This window comes from Podarcis bocagei (assembly GCF_964188305.1).
Source record: "Podarcis bocagei genome assembly, chromosome: 6".
NCBI lineage: Eukaryota > Metazoa > Chordata > Lepidosauria > Squamata > Lacertidae > Podarcis > Podarcis bocagei.
Genome location: NC_138130.1, coordinates 42,409,858 through 42,426,008, shown reverse-complemented (window position 1 = coordinate 42,426,008; position 16,151 = coordinate 42,409,858). Strand labels below are relative to the sequence as shown.

Below are 16,151 nucleotides of genomic sequence, written 5' to 3'. Positions count from 1 at the left end.
GCCTCTGAATGCTTGCCAGCTGCTGCGGAAAGAGAGGGCTGCGTTGGCGGCCAGGGTGGCCTTTGGCCAATGAGCAGGCACCGTTCCTCACGCGCCAATGACGCACGGGACTTCCCTGCCCGTAATCACGCAGGGAGGGAATGAACCGCCTCCGCCGTGCGTCAAAACAACATTAGTCCGTCAGCTTGTTCCTCCCACCAGAAGGGGGCGCTAGAGAGACGGCCGCGAGCGGTTGGCGGAACTTGCGCGAGCGAAGTGCATTCTGGGGCCGACGGAGAAGAGACGACGCTTGCTTCTCCCTCGTCTTCCTTCTCTCGCTGGGATTCGGCGGAGCTCGCGCGGCACTCTCGCCTCCTTTCTCCCGCTGTCGCGAGACGCGCGTCACCGCCTCGCACGGTCTTCTGCTTACCTCAGCCAGGAGCTCAAAGAAGGCGGAGGGCGACCCCGCTCGCGCTTCCTTCCTTCCCGCCTCTGCCGACCCTGCGCCCGCTAAGCAGCACCTGACGCCGCCGCCGCCATGCCGAAGAATAAAGGTGAGGCCTGGCCAGACCTCCGCCTCCACGCGGCGCCTCTGGCCGCCCCTCTCCCCTTCGAGGCTCAGTCCCACCCCGGGATAAGGCGCTGCCTTCGGCGCCCCTGGGCCTGGCCCTCCGCTGGGGTTGAAGTGCGCCGCCTTCCTCTTTCGGAAGAGAGGCGAGGGTCTAGTGGCCACCCTTCCTTCTCGCGTCTTTTTTCCTCTTCCCTTCTTTCTCCCCTCGCAACCTAACAGTCTCCCCCACCAGAGTACTTATATTGGGATTTAAGGCCCGCCTAGTTCAGTGGGCTCACTCCCAAGTGTGTGTCTTGGAAGAGAATCGCTCTGTATTTATTGCACATATTCAATACTACACGTGTGTATAGGATCACACAGCCTTTTTAGGCCATCCGGGTGGGTGGGACCTGTACGGGAATTGGTGATTTAAGACTGTGACACCTCGCACACACACACTTTAGGCCTGTTTTCTCACCTTTGCTTACCTTTCATTTGCTGTGTCTTATGATTATTGGGTTGGTTTTGATTATTTGGTTTATGTTTATTTTCCTGGGGCATCAGAGTCCCTGAAAGACATTGGTCACTTGATTCTTCTTAGGTCCTGTTGGCGTTTTTTTGTTTTTCTGTACTCAGATGGACAAAATATACTCTTCAAAAAGACAGAATGGAAAATAAAGAGTGCTTGGTGTTTCTCTTAGACCCAGCTTCCTTGCTGAATAACTGCTTATTTGAAATGGTTAAGTGTTTAGTGGCTGTCACATCCTGTTTGGTTGTTGCCTGGTCAAGCCTTCTTGATGGAAATTGTTAAACAGCTAACTATACACATCCAGTTAAAAGTATTTTTACCTCAATTTCCAGCTAAATATGATTCCCAGAATCATTAACAGAGATCAAGGTAACATCGGCCTTCAGATTTGCAGTCTAAACAGCTGATGAATTTGAGTTTTCCAAAGTGTTATACAAGTCTTTTCAGTGCAAGAAGTTCTACGTCAGGCATAGGCAAACTCTGGCCTTCCAGATTTTGGGACTACAATTCCCATCATCCCTAGCTAACACGACTAGTGGTCAGGGATGATGGGAATTGTAGTCCCAAACATCTGGAGGGCCGGAGTTTGCCTATGCCTGTTCTACATCACTGTTTACTTACATACACATAGATATATGTGCAAAATAGTTACATCCATTGCCTTTGGAAGAGGACAAATTATTTTTGCACTATAAATTCCATTAAATTACTAATTTGATATTCATTAGTAGCTACTACACACACTGAAAATGTGGGGAGATTGTGTTTGTTCTGTGATTTATTATTAATGGCTTTATAATTAGGTGTTAATCCATATTTTCTACATGGTGTTAGTGTTGTAGATGATGTGTATGTTCAGTTTCTGTTAATTGGTTCTCGTGGGAAACTTGCAGATTCTAGCTTCAACAATTAACTCAAGCTGGTGTCAATTTACTCTTGGCAGAAAGCCCAGGTCTGCTTGACCTAGAAACTACTCACTCTGATTGGTTAACGAGCAGCACTCAACTCTGTTATCTAGGGATTGCTAGCACAGTTTGGTGTGAGGTGTGTTAGGAGTTGGAAGTGCTGTGTATGGTTATGAGAGAGAAAGAGAGGATTTATTTTGCTTTTATTTGTATGCAGAAACTCTGCTGGTTTTATTTTTCCTTTTAATAAATCCTGTAAATAGTTCTTCTGAGTCTAGCTGACTAGTCATTACCGCCGCAACTAGCTTCTTCGCTGTGCAGGAAAACTCTGCTACGTTTGGGCTAAAGCCAATAGGGCTATGCCTGACACTTCAAAGTTCCATGAGGTTATGGGCATTGTGCTGCCAGCCTGAGTTGCGGTGGTGTCAGCATCAACGGCGTTGGTTCCAGTAGTTCCAGAAGTTGTTGTTCCTGGCTGGTTCCTGACCGTGGTGAGCTGGTGACGCAGCGGACAGAAGGACAACAGCTGCAGCGTGTGAGTGCTGGGTGCTGTGGTTCCTGTTTTCTCTCTCGGTGGTCGTGAGTAGCTGGTTCCGGGTTCCAGGGACATCGCTCTCAAGATGGCCTCACAACCAGTTCAGATGGCTTTTGAGCATCTGAATGACTCCAATTACTTGCTGTGGTCGGAACGCATGCAGGCAGTGCTGCAGAGGGATCGTCTCTGGCAAGTGGTGAGTAAGTTTCCTGCGAAGCCTGATGATGAAGACCTCGATAAAGACCAAAGAGCAAGGGCCACAATTGTCTTGGGGCTGGAAGATTCCCAGTTGCCGTATGTGAGGGGAATCAAGACAGCTAGAGGTGTGTGGCAAGCACTTAAAGAACTCCATGTGCGTGAGACAGCGGTTTCCAAGCTGTTCATTCGCAAGGCATTGTACAAGGCAATGTTACAGCCTGGGGTTACAATGCAGGAACACCTACACAGTTTACAGTTAAAGTTTGCTGCGCTACAGGAAAGAGACTGTGCGTTAGACCAGCAGGAGAAGGTGGCTATTATTTTGAGTTCTCTCCCGGAAAGCTGGGATAATTTAGTTTTGTCTCTAGAAGGCATACAGGAGCGTGATTTATCAGTCAGTTACGTTACTGGGCGTTTGATTGAAGAATGGCAGAAGAGGCAAGAAAGGTCGGTGGCTGCAGAGGCTTCTACTGGTGGGCGGTTTGGAAGGAGTTCTCATGCCGTGCCAGAGGTGAAGCAAAAGCAGCGTACTGGTGAGGAGTCAGCATTTGCTGTTAGGCGTTGTTTCCGATGTGGGTCTTCAGCGCATCTAAAACGACAATGTCCGGAGTTGGTCAAGTCTCAGTTGCCGGTGCAGGAGCAGAGACGAGATCAGCAGCAGCAGCAGCGTAAAAAGAAATTCTTCAAACGAAAACAGTCGGCTCAGCTGGTGACCGGCGAGGTCAAGAGTGCTGATGAGAAACAAGCGGTCTGGGTGGTCGATTCGGGAGCATCTCGCCACATCGTGAATTCAGATGAATTGTTTGTTTCCAAGAACTCAGCACAGCGCAGCCAGGTGGCTCTAGCAGACGGAAGTACTTCCGAAGTGATTTCGGGGGGTGCAGTTTTTGTTCCTTGTCTTCGCGAATGCCTGCAAAATGTACTTTGTGTGCCGTCATTAAGGAGCAATCTGATGTCTGTAGATTGTTTGCTAAAAGCTGGGTTTAAAGTGTATTTTGAAGGAGACAGTTGCATTATTAAGAAGGCTGGTGAGATTTTAGGCACTGCTAAGTCAGAGGGAGGCTTGTTTTGGCTTAAAGCAGGATCTCAAGTTGCAGCAGTAGTCAGTAAACCTCAGCCTGCAGTGAATAACAAAGCTATACATGACAACTGTGTGCACTTATTGCATAGGAAAATGGGGCATGCTTGCTGGAAAAGTGTACTAAAAATGTCTGAATTGGCTGATGGGGGTAATTTAAAGAGTTGTAACAAGTACCTTGATTGTAATGTCTGTAAAAAGGTTAAAACCCATAGAGTCTCTTACCCCAGAAGTGACAGAGTTAGTGAGTCACCGCTACAGCTGGTTCACATGGACGTAATTGGTCCATTTGCTGTAAGCAGGGGTGGATCGCGTTTTTCACTAACAATTGTGGATGACGCCACGCGTTACTCCTGGGTTTTTCCCATGAAAAATAAGGGTGACGTGTTCACTAAGTTTAAAGGCTGGGTGGCATCTGTGGAAAGATTTCTGTCCATTAAACTCAGAAGGATTCAGACGGACAGAGGCGGCGAATTTATGTCAAATGCCTTTAAAGATTGGTTACAAAAGCGTGGCATTGGGCATAGAAAAACGAACGTTTTTTCCCCAGAGGAGAATGGTGTTGCAGAGCGAAAAAACAGATCTTTACAAGATATGATGTTTGCCATGCTTGATGATGCTGATTTACCCATGTCTTATTGGGGGGAGAGCATGCTCACCGCGTGTTATCTCCAAAACAGGCTCTTTCATCAAACAATAGGTACAACCCCGTACTTTAAATTGTTTCAGAAAAAACCTAAAATTGACCATTTGCATGTGTTTGGATCAAAAGCCTGGGTATTAATTCCGAAACAAATGAGAAAGAAGGGAGATCCTAAGACCAAACAGTTAGTGTTTGTGGGTTACCAGGAGTTGGGAAAAGGTTTCCGCTTTGCTGAAGGGACAAATGGCATTGTGATCTCCAGGAATGCCAGTTTTTGTGAACATAGTGGCTGGGAGAGACTACATGCCAATACTGAGGTTTGGTTTGAACCTTCCCAGGAGCTCCTTGACTCTGAAGGTAGACACAGAGAATCAGAGTCTGAGGGGGAGGAAAGTTCAGATAAGAGCTCTCAAGAAAGTGGAGTTAGCCAGAGACCAGTTGCTAAGCAACAAAAGAGAGGTCGTAGTTCTGAGGAGGAAAGTGGGTCAGAAGAAAAATTTTCTCCCAGAAGATCTAAAAGACAAAACAAAGGAGTGCCTCCGGTGCGTTTTTCTCCTGATACTGCAAATGTGTTTAGTGTAATTGCAGAGCCCAAGAGTTTTCAGGAGGTGTTAAAGTTACCAAAAGAGGAGGCAGAGCGCTGGAAACAGGCAATGGAGGAAGAGATGTCCTCTCTGAATGAGCACAAGGTTTTTACACCAGTAGCAGCGCCTGAGGGGGCAAAGATTGTAGGCTGCAGGTGGGTGTACAAACTTAAACCTCTGGTGACAGGAGAGTACAAATACAAAGCTCGTTTAGTGGCTCAAGGATACTCTCAGAGGCCTGGAAAAGATTATGACGAAACTTTTTCCCCTACTGCTAAGGGGGACAGTGTAAGGCTGATTTTAACGCTTGGAGCAAAGAGAAAACTCCTGTTAAACCATTTTGATATCCAGACTGCATATTTACATGCATCAATATCAGAAGACCTGTATCTAGCCGAACCGCCTGGTTATGAGACAGGTTCCAATAGAGTGTTGAAATTAAACAAAGCTCTATACGGTCTCAAACAGGCTGCAAGATCTTGGAACAAATGTTTCCATGAGGCCTTAGTGTCATTTGGTTTCAAGCAGAGTACAGCTGACAATTGTGTTTATGTACGTGGTACAGGCAGTGATCAAGAGTTTTGTCTGATTTATGTAGATGATGTATTGTATGCCTGCAAAACAGATAAACAAACTAAAAGATTTGCCAAGCAATTGTCCAGTAAGTTCAAAGTGAAAGACTTAGGCCCGGTTAGGACATATCTAGGGTTGGAAGTGTGCTGGGCCCAAGATGGCAGCTGCCTAATTAGTCAGCAGAACAAAGTTAAACAACTACTGACTACATACAGGATGCAGGATTGCAAAGGGGCAGCGGTGCCTATGGATCCAGGTTTCATAAAAACACTTCATATAGATGAGAGTCCTGAATTTGAACATCCTGATGTATATCACTCTGTAATTGGAAGTTTATTGTATATAGCACAGTGGTCCAGACCTGATATTAGCTATGCAGTAGGCATATTAAGTAGATTGGTCTCAAAACCCACACTAAATGCCTGGAAAGGGGTAAAACAAGTTCTGAGGTATCTCAAACAGACAATTGGCTATATGTTACAATTAAATTCTTCAGAGGATGAAATGTTGAGTTGCTACTGTGATAGTGACTGGGGAAATTTGCCAGATAGAAAATCTGTCACAGGACTAGTCATAATGGTCGGTGGAGCTTTAATCAGCTGGCGGTCACGCAAGCAAGACGTTGTAAGTGTGTCATCAACGGAATCAGAGTACGCCGCATTGAGTGAATTGTGCAACGAGGTGATTTATTTCAAGCATTTGATGGCAGATTTAAATGTAAATTGTGGAGAACCAGTACAAGTTTACATTGATAATCAAGCTTGTATAACCTTAAGTAAAACAGAGGGTTTCAAATCGCGTTCCAAACATATCTCTGTAAAATACCAAAATGTACGTTGCTGTGTACAAGACAATGTAATCACCTGTACTTATGTATCAAGTGAAGAAAATGTAGCAGATGCGTTAACTAAACCATTGGCAAAGATAAAGAACAAGCGAATGTGCAAGGGTTTAGGTTTGCTGGAAAAATAATCTCCTACATAGGTGTATTTGGAGTTAATTGTTCAGCAGAATCTGTGAGGGGGTGTTCAGTTTCTGTTAATTGGTTCTCGTGGGAAACTTGCAGATTCTAGCTTCAACAATTAACTCAAGCTGGTGTCAATTTACTCTTGGCAGAAAGCCCAGGTCTGCTTGACCTAGAAACTACTCACTCTGATTGGTTAACGAGCAGCACTCAACTCTGTTATCTAGGGATTGCTAGCACAGTTTGGTGTGAGGTGTGTTAGGAGTTAGAAGTGCTGTGTATGGTTATGAGAGAGAAAGAGAGGATTTATTTTGCTTTTATTTGTATGCAGAAACTCTGCTGGTTTTATTTTTCCTTTTAATAAATCCTGTAAATAGTTCTTCTGAGTCTAGCTGACTAGTCATTACCGCCGCAACTAGCTTCTTCGCTGTGCAGGAAAACTCTGCTACGTTTGGGCTAAAGCCAATAGGGCTATGCCTGACACTTCAAAGTTCCATGAGTGTAAACTATATTCTGCCTGGTATAAACCTGCCTTTGGTTTCCACGGTTATTTAAGTTTCTGGTGTAATATACTTGAATATGCACTAAATTTGGATGATTAACGTACTACTTTTCCTCTTAGAACTTACTAAGCTAGAAAATTGTATTAGTATAGCTAATTCTGTTAGCTAACTACAATATATGCATTTGAGGAAGGGAAACTGTAGATGTTTACTGGAAACAAAACACAAGTAGTTGTGTTACCTTTTATTGGGGATAGTCTATATTTTGTACCTTTATTGGAGAATTTGTATACTTTGTATCTGAATTTTACTGAATTAGCTCATAGGAGCCATTACTATTAGTTGTAGCGCTGAGAGCGCCTTCCAAGTCTTAAATAAAAATTAACTGCCTTAGAGCAAGGAACATAGAGTGGGTTAGATGAAAATCTGCTATTTAAGAAAAAAATCAAATTCTCTTATTAAAAAAAAGAGAAGCTTTTGGGGAGGCCTGATATGCCACTAATTTATTCAACACAATTTTTCATGCAGGATTTCAAATTGTGGTTCTCCATTGTTTCTTGCAATTTAGGTAAGGGAGGTAAAAACAGAAGACGAGGTAAGAATGAGAATGAATCAGAAAAAAGAGAACTGGTGTTCAAAGAAGATGGACAAGGTGAGACGCACAGTTTTGTCATCCCCTATGCATGCAGTAACATTTTATGGTTAATGTCATTGGATTGCCATGGTTTTCTGGACATGAAACTTTTGGAGGAGGCATATTTGTAGCTCTCTTTAATTGGGAAAGGGAGAAAACACAGAACTTGCATGTTTAATTCAAACAAGAAGTACAAAGATACATGTTCTTTACCACCTTTCTCCTCCCCAAAAGAAAACAGCTTATATGCAAAATTAAAAGAAACAATGAGCAAAGCTGAAAGAACAGATTGAAACGTGTGATACAGGATATAAGGAGAGGTGGAAGGGGGTGGAGAAGGGTTTAGAAAAATATAATATTTTTGTACAAATCTGGGTGCCTCCAGAGATATTTGCTTTAGTTTTAAATGCCAGATGGTGCTTAAATTAGCCTTGTGGAAAATTTAAGAAGATTGAAATGAGTGAAAATCTGATAAACAAGATTTCTCTTTTAACATTTTGTGAAAGAATTCAGGAAATGTAACCAAATAATTAGCACACAACATGGTGAACTAGGGGAATAGTTTGTGGAAAGGATTTCTAGTTCCATTAGCCATATTTACTTTTTGAAAAACACCTTAATTTTTTTAACTGATTGATCAAAATTTTTAATGTATATTTTATTTTATGTTGACCACTTAGGAGTTTTATGATACAAGGGTACTGGTAGTACTGAATGTAGTCATATATTTTTGGTGGCTGGATCCATTTTTTTGTTGAGACATTTTAAACTCAAGCTGCTGGGAAAAATCTGACATTTTGCTTCTGGTTTATTAAATAGCACATAAGTTTTCATAGAGTCATAGACTCTTAGAGTTGGAAGGGACCCAAGGGTCATCTAGTCCAATGCCCTGCAATGCAGGAATCTCAGCTAAAGCTTCCATGACAGATGACCTCTGCTTAAAAACCTCCAAGGGTGCATGACCTTTCATGGGAGTCTGTTCCACTGCTGAACAGCTGTTAGAAAGTTTTTTCGAATGTTTAGTCAGAATCTCCTTTCCTGTACAGTGGTACCTCTGGTTAAGAACTTAATTCGTTCTGGAGGTCTGTTCTTAACCTGAAACTGTTCTTAACCTGAGGTACCACTTTAGCTAATGGGGCCTCCTGCTGCTGCTGCACTGCCAGAGCATGATTTCTGTTCTCATCCTGAAGCAAAGTTCTTAACCCGAGGTACTATTTCTGGGTTAGCAGAGTCTGTAACCTGAAGTGTTTGTAACCCAAGGTACTACTGTAACTTGAAGCCACTGGTGTTCGAGTCCTACCCTCCAGAGCAGGAGAAAACAAGCTTGCTCCCTTTTTTGGTTATGCATACAACTGTCAAGGTTCAGCTGCCGTTTCATGTCTTTCAGAGTATGCCCAGGTTATCAAAATGTTGGGAAATGGCAGACTGGAGGCATTATGTTTTGATGGTGTAAAGAGGTTATGTCACATCAGAGGAAAGTTAAGAAAAAAGGTACGTATTTTCAACCAATGTTTCCAAAGACTTGCTAGAATGGACTCTGTGATTGAAGTTAACTAATGAATTTCAGAGTAAACAACAAATATTTGTAGTGATTCCTCTATAACATGACCCATGTTACACTAGTTTGCTGACAGACTATGGGTCTTGACATCATTAGTTTGGATACTATTGCTCTACTCTCCTTGCCTTCTGTCAGGTCTGTCAGAACATGATTGATACCACCACTATTTGTCCTCTTAATCCTGGTCTGTTGAGTGTGTACAGAAAAATATTAAAGCCGCACTTAATTTTAACAGATCTGCCCTACTTTTTTCCTTACTAAACAATTTCACTGCAGCTTCCTCCATTTGACTGTCACTCAGAATGTCTTGTTGCTCTTCAATTTTTTCCCCTTTCCTGCTCTTTACACCTAAAGTTTTTGCCATCTTCAAGAAGGTTTTGGAGATCTGGTGTGAATTTTCACAGATTGCTCCCTTGCTTTCCCTCATAATGTTCCCAGTTTGTGACTCCAAACTTGTTCTCCTACTTTAAGTCCAGGATGGAGTTTCTAAATACCATTACATTCCCTACATTTTCCAGCATACTAAACTCTTACTTCCACCCACTCCTTAATTCATCAGCTTCTGTACAGGTAACTCGCAACTTACGCACATTTAACTTCTGCGATTCGGCTTTATATGCTTGGGGGGGAATTATTTTTAATGGAAAGGTGCAGGTGTCTGGGGGGAAAGACTTTGGGAATCCCACCTGCTATTGAACCCAATGTGTTTTGACTATATGTGGTTTTGGCTATACGCGCTATCCCCAGAACATAATCTCAGTGTAAGTTGAGAGTCACCTGTACTGCAGTTGCTCTCATCAATGTTTAAATTGGCTTTCTTGAGACAAAACCTAGAAGTTCTTTCTTAATCCATCATTGTTCTTGATGTGAAAGGTTCATTTTTCTATTAGCATATTTGTTGGATTCTTCTCATTCCTTGCCTTCCTAAATAATTTCCTTTTTTGATTCTCCTATTTACCGTACTGGCCCAAATATAAGTCGCACCTGCAAATAAGCCGCACGTTTAAAATTCAAGACTTATTTATGGGTGCTGCCCGCCTCCTGGCACTACCGCCCTGAACTAGGCGGGCCTTAAATTCTCCCGGCACTCCCTCCCCAAGCTGGCTCCAGAATAGGCTTGGGAGCAGCGGGCGGGCTGTGCATCCTGGGCTGCTCTCGGGGGGGGGGGGGGAGCCGTGCCACTTTGCTAGCGGCCTTCTCCCTTCTTTCTGGCAGCTGGTGGAGGCTTGGGAGCAGTGGGCGACTTTTTTAAAAAATTATTTTGAAGTTGAAAAAATCCAATGATATTGTTGTTAGATTGTTAATGAGGAAGAATCTTGTAGGTTTTCCTTAATTATTTGTTTGAATTTTAGGTTTGGATAAATACATCAGATATCATACTGGTGGGTTTAAGAGATTACCAGGTAAATATTTTTGTTTTTCTTTCTTTTCTTGGTTTTTGTAACTGTAAATGAGGAGTCCCAAAAACCTGAGTTGCTGATGTAAACATTAAAAGCCCAAACACCTTGATCCCCTGTATGGGCCATATTTTATAAGCGTACCCACACCCGCTGGCATTTTATTCTTATTATTTATTAAATTTGTATACAGCCCTTCATCTGTAGATCTCAGGGCGGTTCACAAGGTAAAAACACAAAATACATGATAAAAACAAAAACAAACCAATAACTTCCCCTTAGCAAGAAGGGAAAGGTATAACTAAAATGTATGGAATATGTGCTAAAGCATGCTTTGTACAAAGCCCAAGTTCCCCAGCTTTGATAACTTTGTATTTCAAAAAAACTAATAAATGCTGAATCTCGGACATAGCTGGTAAGAGAAGACATCTCTTCTCTCATTTCTGTGGAATTAATCCATTCAGCTTCTGTCTAGGCTAAGTGTTTTGGGCAAGGATCGTCTCAATAGGTTATAGCCCCACTGCCCACATATTGGAAAATGTGACTACAGTAAAGGTGTGGGGAGAACCCCACATTGTAGCACTACTTATGCAGTAGTGAACCATTGCCCCTTCATTCATTATTCCTGTCCTTTGTTCATTTGGTAAAGCTTCAAGTCATGCACTGGTCTGTGTGTGTGTTTGAGCTGCGCCTGTAGTTCCAGTAAGACTAATGTGTAGTGTAGTATGGCCTAGCTGTGTCATATACCTACCTGTCTCTGCAGAGGTGAGGTGAGAAGGAGAGATTTCTAGCACAACTAGAAAGGCAGGAGCGCTACCACAGAACATCAATCTACCGTATATACTTGGATATAAGCCGACTTTTTCAGCATATTTCAGCATATTCAGCTTATACTCGAGTGAGGCTGGCAGTGGCGGAGGGATGAGTCCTTTCTCACCGCTCGTCCCGCCGCCCGCCTCTCGCAAGGGCAGGCACAGGAGCCGCGGCTGGGAGAGGCGCTGTGCTGTGCCTCTCCCAACCGGGCTCCTATGCCTGCTCTTGCGAGCGGCAGAGGTGGCAGTGGAGGAACACGCAGCCCAAAAGGAGCCCTTTCAGGCTGCTCCTTCCTCCTCTGCCTTTGTCCCTGTTGGCAGCGGCAGAGGAGGAATGAGCAACCCGAAAGCAGCCCTTTTGGGCTGCTTACTCTTCCTCCTCCACTGCTGCCACCACCAGGTTTGTGGTGTGGTGAACCGGCTTATACTCGAATCAATAGGTTTTCCCAGTTTCCCCCCCTAAAATAAGGTGCCTCGGCTTATATTCGGGTCACCTTATACTCGAGTATATACGGTATCCAGTTCCTATAGTAGGGTCAATATAAATGAGTAAGGAAGTGGGGTAGAATAAAGCAATAACAAAGTTAGTAAATTACCAATTTCAGACACACTTTGGATCATAAATACAATTAATTTTGAGCTTCTTAAGAGTCAAAAGTAGCAGAGATGATGCGGCTGAAAAAGTGTAGCTTGACTTGTAGCACCTAAAAGTGAGTTGAGCTTTATAGTACATAGCTCATTTTCTTCTCCTCTCACTTCCAGGTCTTCTAATAATAATTTTTAGTACTGAAACTTTTTTTTAGTATATAAACTTGAAAAGTACATGCCTCTGCTGAAATAAGCTCTGCCAGCAAAAATTGGTCTATAACGGGGCTAGGAAGTTGTCTTCTTCAATATATAAGGCTTGCTAAGAAATAACAATTTAAATGTCCAGTTAAAGTAAGTTTTGAGCTAAATTACCCCCCCCCCCCGAAATACTACTTACTAGTAACTTTATATTATTTAGGATAACAAGGCTGACGTCATTCTAAAGTACAATGCAGATGAAGCCAGAAGTCTGAAGGCATATGGAGAACTTCCAGAGCATGGTAAGAATTTCCTTGGTCATTTCAGAAGCTGTTACCAATAACGGGGGTGGGGGGACTCACAGTAAAACAGCTGCTAAAATGTGTTTCTATTTTGTTTTAATTTCTACTAGCCAAAATTAATGAAACTGATACCTTTGGGCCTGGTGATGATGATGAAATCCAATTTGATGATATTGGAGATGATGATGAAGATATTGATGATGTAAGTATATGGAAAGTATTAAGATGGTTGTTCAAGGGTAGAGTATGTGAACACTTTGTATCGTTCAGCTCAAGTTATATTGCTTGGCCAGGGGTCTGCAAATTGTAACTGAGCCTGGTAAGCAGAAATGTAGAATAATGGTTTGGCGTAAATGTAGAGAGCCTTTCCTTTTCCACTGAGCAAGAATGCCTTGCCCTCCACAGAATTAAGGAGAAAGAAGGACTTATACTGCAGATGGCATTGCTCCCCCACAAATTTGTTGTTTGTTGTTTTCCAGATTCCATTCAGCAGCATATACATAAACCATTTTATTTGCATGCTGCCTTTCCATAGTTAAAACCATGCTCAAGACTGAAATTTAACATACAAGTGGCAACCATTTTAGGTGCATTGAATTGACATGCAATCACCAAGGCAGAATGGGTGCAAACAGGGCAGGAAGTGCTTTCATGCGCTCCAGCAACACGTGGGATCCGGGATCCGAACCTCCGCGTGAAATGCTTACCACCTGTAATCACAAATATAACAAAAGTTGTCATAAAGCAATACATAAAACACATCCAAAAATACACAATCAAATTAATCAATTTCCACATTAATCATAATAAGATATAAAAGATTAATATCAATAATAGCCTCAACCCTCCCTTCCCCCTCAAAAAAACCAGTGTCCCAACCTGAAAGTCTGTTCAGCAGCCTCCGCTTTTGTAACTGGGCTCAGTTTGGTCTGCACCCTCCCAGGCCAGGGGAGAAAAGGACCGCAAGGAGCAGGTCTTCCAGAATTCACAGCCATGATGATCCCCACTAATCCCCACTATGCTAAGAGGTAATCATGAGAATAATTAGGGGCGCCCAAGCCCACTGATTTCTTTTGTGTCAGGGCAGTTTAGTCAAAATACGTTTTGAGCATATCCACTCCCAAGTTTTTCTGCCGGCCTTTATTATAAACTGCAAAAACAAAACAATTTGGCACGGGTTTGGATAGAAGTTTTCACAACAATGCTGGGGCCTGCTTCACTTCTAAAGGAAGAGAATTCCAGAGAACTCACTTCCCAGAACTTGGTTAACCTCTTAATGTAGCAAAAGGGACAAGCAAGATTGTAGAGTGCTGGTCATCAAGCCTCTGGGCATTATTACCTGCCAGAATAAACACCCTTTCCTCAAGCATGTCAGTAAGTGGTTTCATGAAAGACGAAGCTTAACTATGTGTTTCAAAGCTTATCTAGTGGTGTTTTAGTACTCAACCAATTGATCAGTGATCCATTTCTGTTCATGAACATATGTGCCTTTATACTTCAGATCTAAGCGTTTTGGATATGAATAACTGGAAATTAACATTGTTACATACAGAGATGGAAAGTTATCCAAAGGTCTTTGGCTATAGTCAATTTGAAGCCAAAAGCTTTTTGATCCATGATGTCAGTGGAATAAAATTATGCCCGTCATGCCTAGTCATGATAAAAGAGCAACCAAGAACAGCAACTCAAGCGACACAAGATACTAAGCTTATCATAGATTATATTTTACATGCTATAGTGAAATTGTAATTTGTGACTTTTCATACTTTTCTTTCACTTGCAGATCTAAATGGAACTGAGGAATACATTCCAACTCCACCTCAATAATTATTTTGTTTTCAAGTCCATACCTTAAAGAAGACTGAAACTGCATAACATTTGTAGTTACACCAAACCAATATATTGCCCAATGTTGAAGTATTTATATTTCTTTTAAAAACAGATGATGTTGGACTCTGAAAAGTTAAATGAAATATTACAACTATTTTTGCCTCTTTACCAATTAGACCTTTACATCTGTGTGTAAATACACTTCCTTAAACTCCCTCATTTGCTTCATCTTTTTTCACCACTAAACTTCACTCAATCTGTTTTGAAATAATAATAAAAATTATTGCCCTATAATTATCATGGAATTTTGATTGAATGTGCAGGCTAGTGCCCAGTCTGCCAGTGCAGTGTTTTTTCCTAATACCCCTTGAAGTCAAATTGTAACATTTTGAAAATAGAAAAGGCAGAGATTGTCTATAAAATTCATAATGCCTAAATCTGCTTTTTAAGTTTTAGCTGCATGTTATTTTTATACTGGTTTTGATATTGAATTTCCTCTTTCACAGATAAATTTGCCATAGTGAGGGGAGAGAATTTTTTATTTTGAAAATTATGTATGTTTGAATAGCTGTTCCCTATGTGGAAGTGGTAATGCAGAAGTTAAAATAGTAGCCACACCAAATTTAAGTTGTTAATTAAACTGAATGGCTTGCAATGTTATATTGTAACTTAACATTTTAACAGGTGCTTTTGCCCTTACCTTAAAAGTTCAACATTTATTATATTATACATATTTAGGTTAGATCCTGAGTTCCCAAGAGCAGAACTCTAGTCACAGTATGGCTTATGCTGATTCCTCCATCTTTGACTCCTGGTGCCTCCTGAAAAGGTGTTCTGGAGAGTTGGAGAAACTTTTGAAACAGCATATGAGGTGGTGCTGAGGTCTATTGGGGAGGGATTCCCTCTGAAGTCCAGTCCCTTCGGAAAATGGATTTCAATTCATTTAGAACATTTGTTCCCAAGAATGGTCCATGGACCCCAGGGGGTCTGTGTAATCCACCCAGGAGATCTCTGGCACCATTCACATAACAAAAACTACTATAGAGATATCAGTATTTTCAAAAGTCCGGGGTCCATGGTTTGGCTTTTGAAAAATGGGGTCTGCGGTACTTAGCTAATTGGGAACTACTGATTTAGAACATTCTTACACTTCAGTAATAAAGAGGAAAAATGCTCAGTTGTATCCAACACTGCACAAGCGGATTTCTGTGTGTAAAGCAGAACTTTCTCCCCCCCCTTTGCACCCCCGCTCGCAACTGCTCTGGAGAGTCTGCCTATCTCTGGAGCAGATTTTGATAGTGCCCTTGGGGGGGGGGTAGGCAACTGGGGAGAAAGTTCCATTGTGCATGCTGAAGTCTGTTGTGTGAATGGAACTGCAGTGTTTGATCAAACCCATTATGTTTAAAGAAGGTTTTCACTTTCAATTCCATCAATTATGAGGTACAACTGAATAAAGGTTTTTGAATTTGAGATTATAAATGAGATGAATGTTAAGTTCTGAAAATTTCTATCTGAAATTAACCAGTTGAGAAACAAATTGAATGATCATTTTCAGTTTGAGTGGGAGTAGCACACCTAAAAAGTTCAATAAAGACTAACATAGTCCTAATATTTAAAAGTGCTAGATTGGTTTGTGTTTCCTTAGTGCTGTATCTCAATTTTAATCAAGGATAATTAATTCCTGTTAACTAACTGATTTGTCTACAACAGTTTTCATAGAACACTCAAGTTCTTAAATTTTGTTATGCAGCTAAAGTTTCTTAACTGAGAAAACAAGAATTTCAGAAG

At 41.9% G+C, this 16,151-nt stretch overlaps 1 protein-coding gene across 1 annotated transcript; it reads left to right on the top strand.

Moving 5' to 3' along the window:
* Positions 1-262: 262 nt before the first annotated feature.
* Positions 263-14,657, top strand: EIF1AX (eukaryotic translation initiation factor 1A X-linked). The gene is made up of 7 exons (XM_081199475.1): positions 263-533; positions 7,610-7,693; positions 9,063-9,166; positions 10,589-10,639; positions 12,452-12,533; positions 12,644-12,735; positions 14,317-14,657. Exons 1-7 carry the CDS (start codon positions 518-520, stop codon positions 14,320-14,322), a joined length of 435 nt encoding a protein of 144 aa, XP_081055601.1. The 5' UTR covers positions 263-517; the 3' UTR covers positions 14,323-14,657.
* Positions 14,658-16,151: the final 1,494 nt, after the last annotated feature.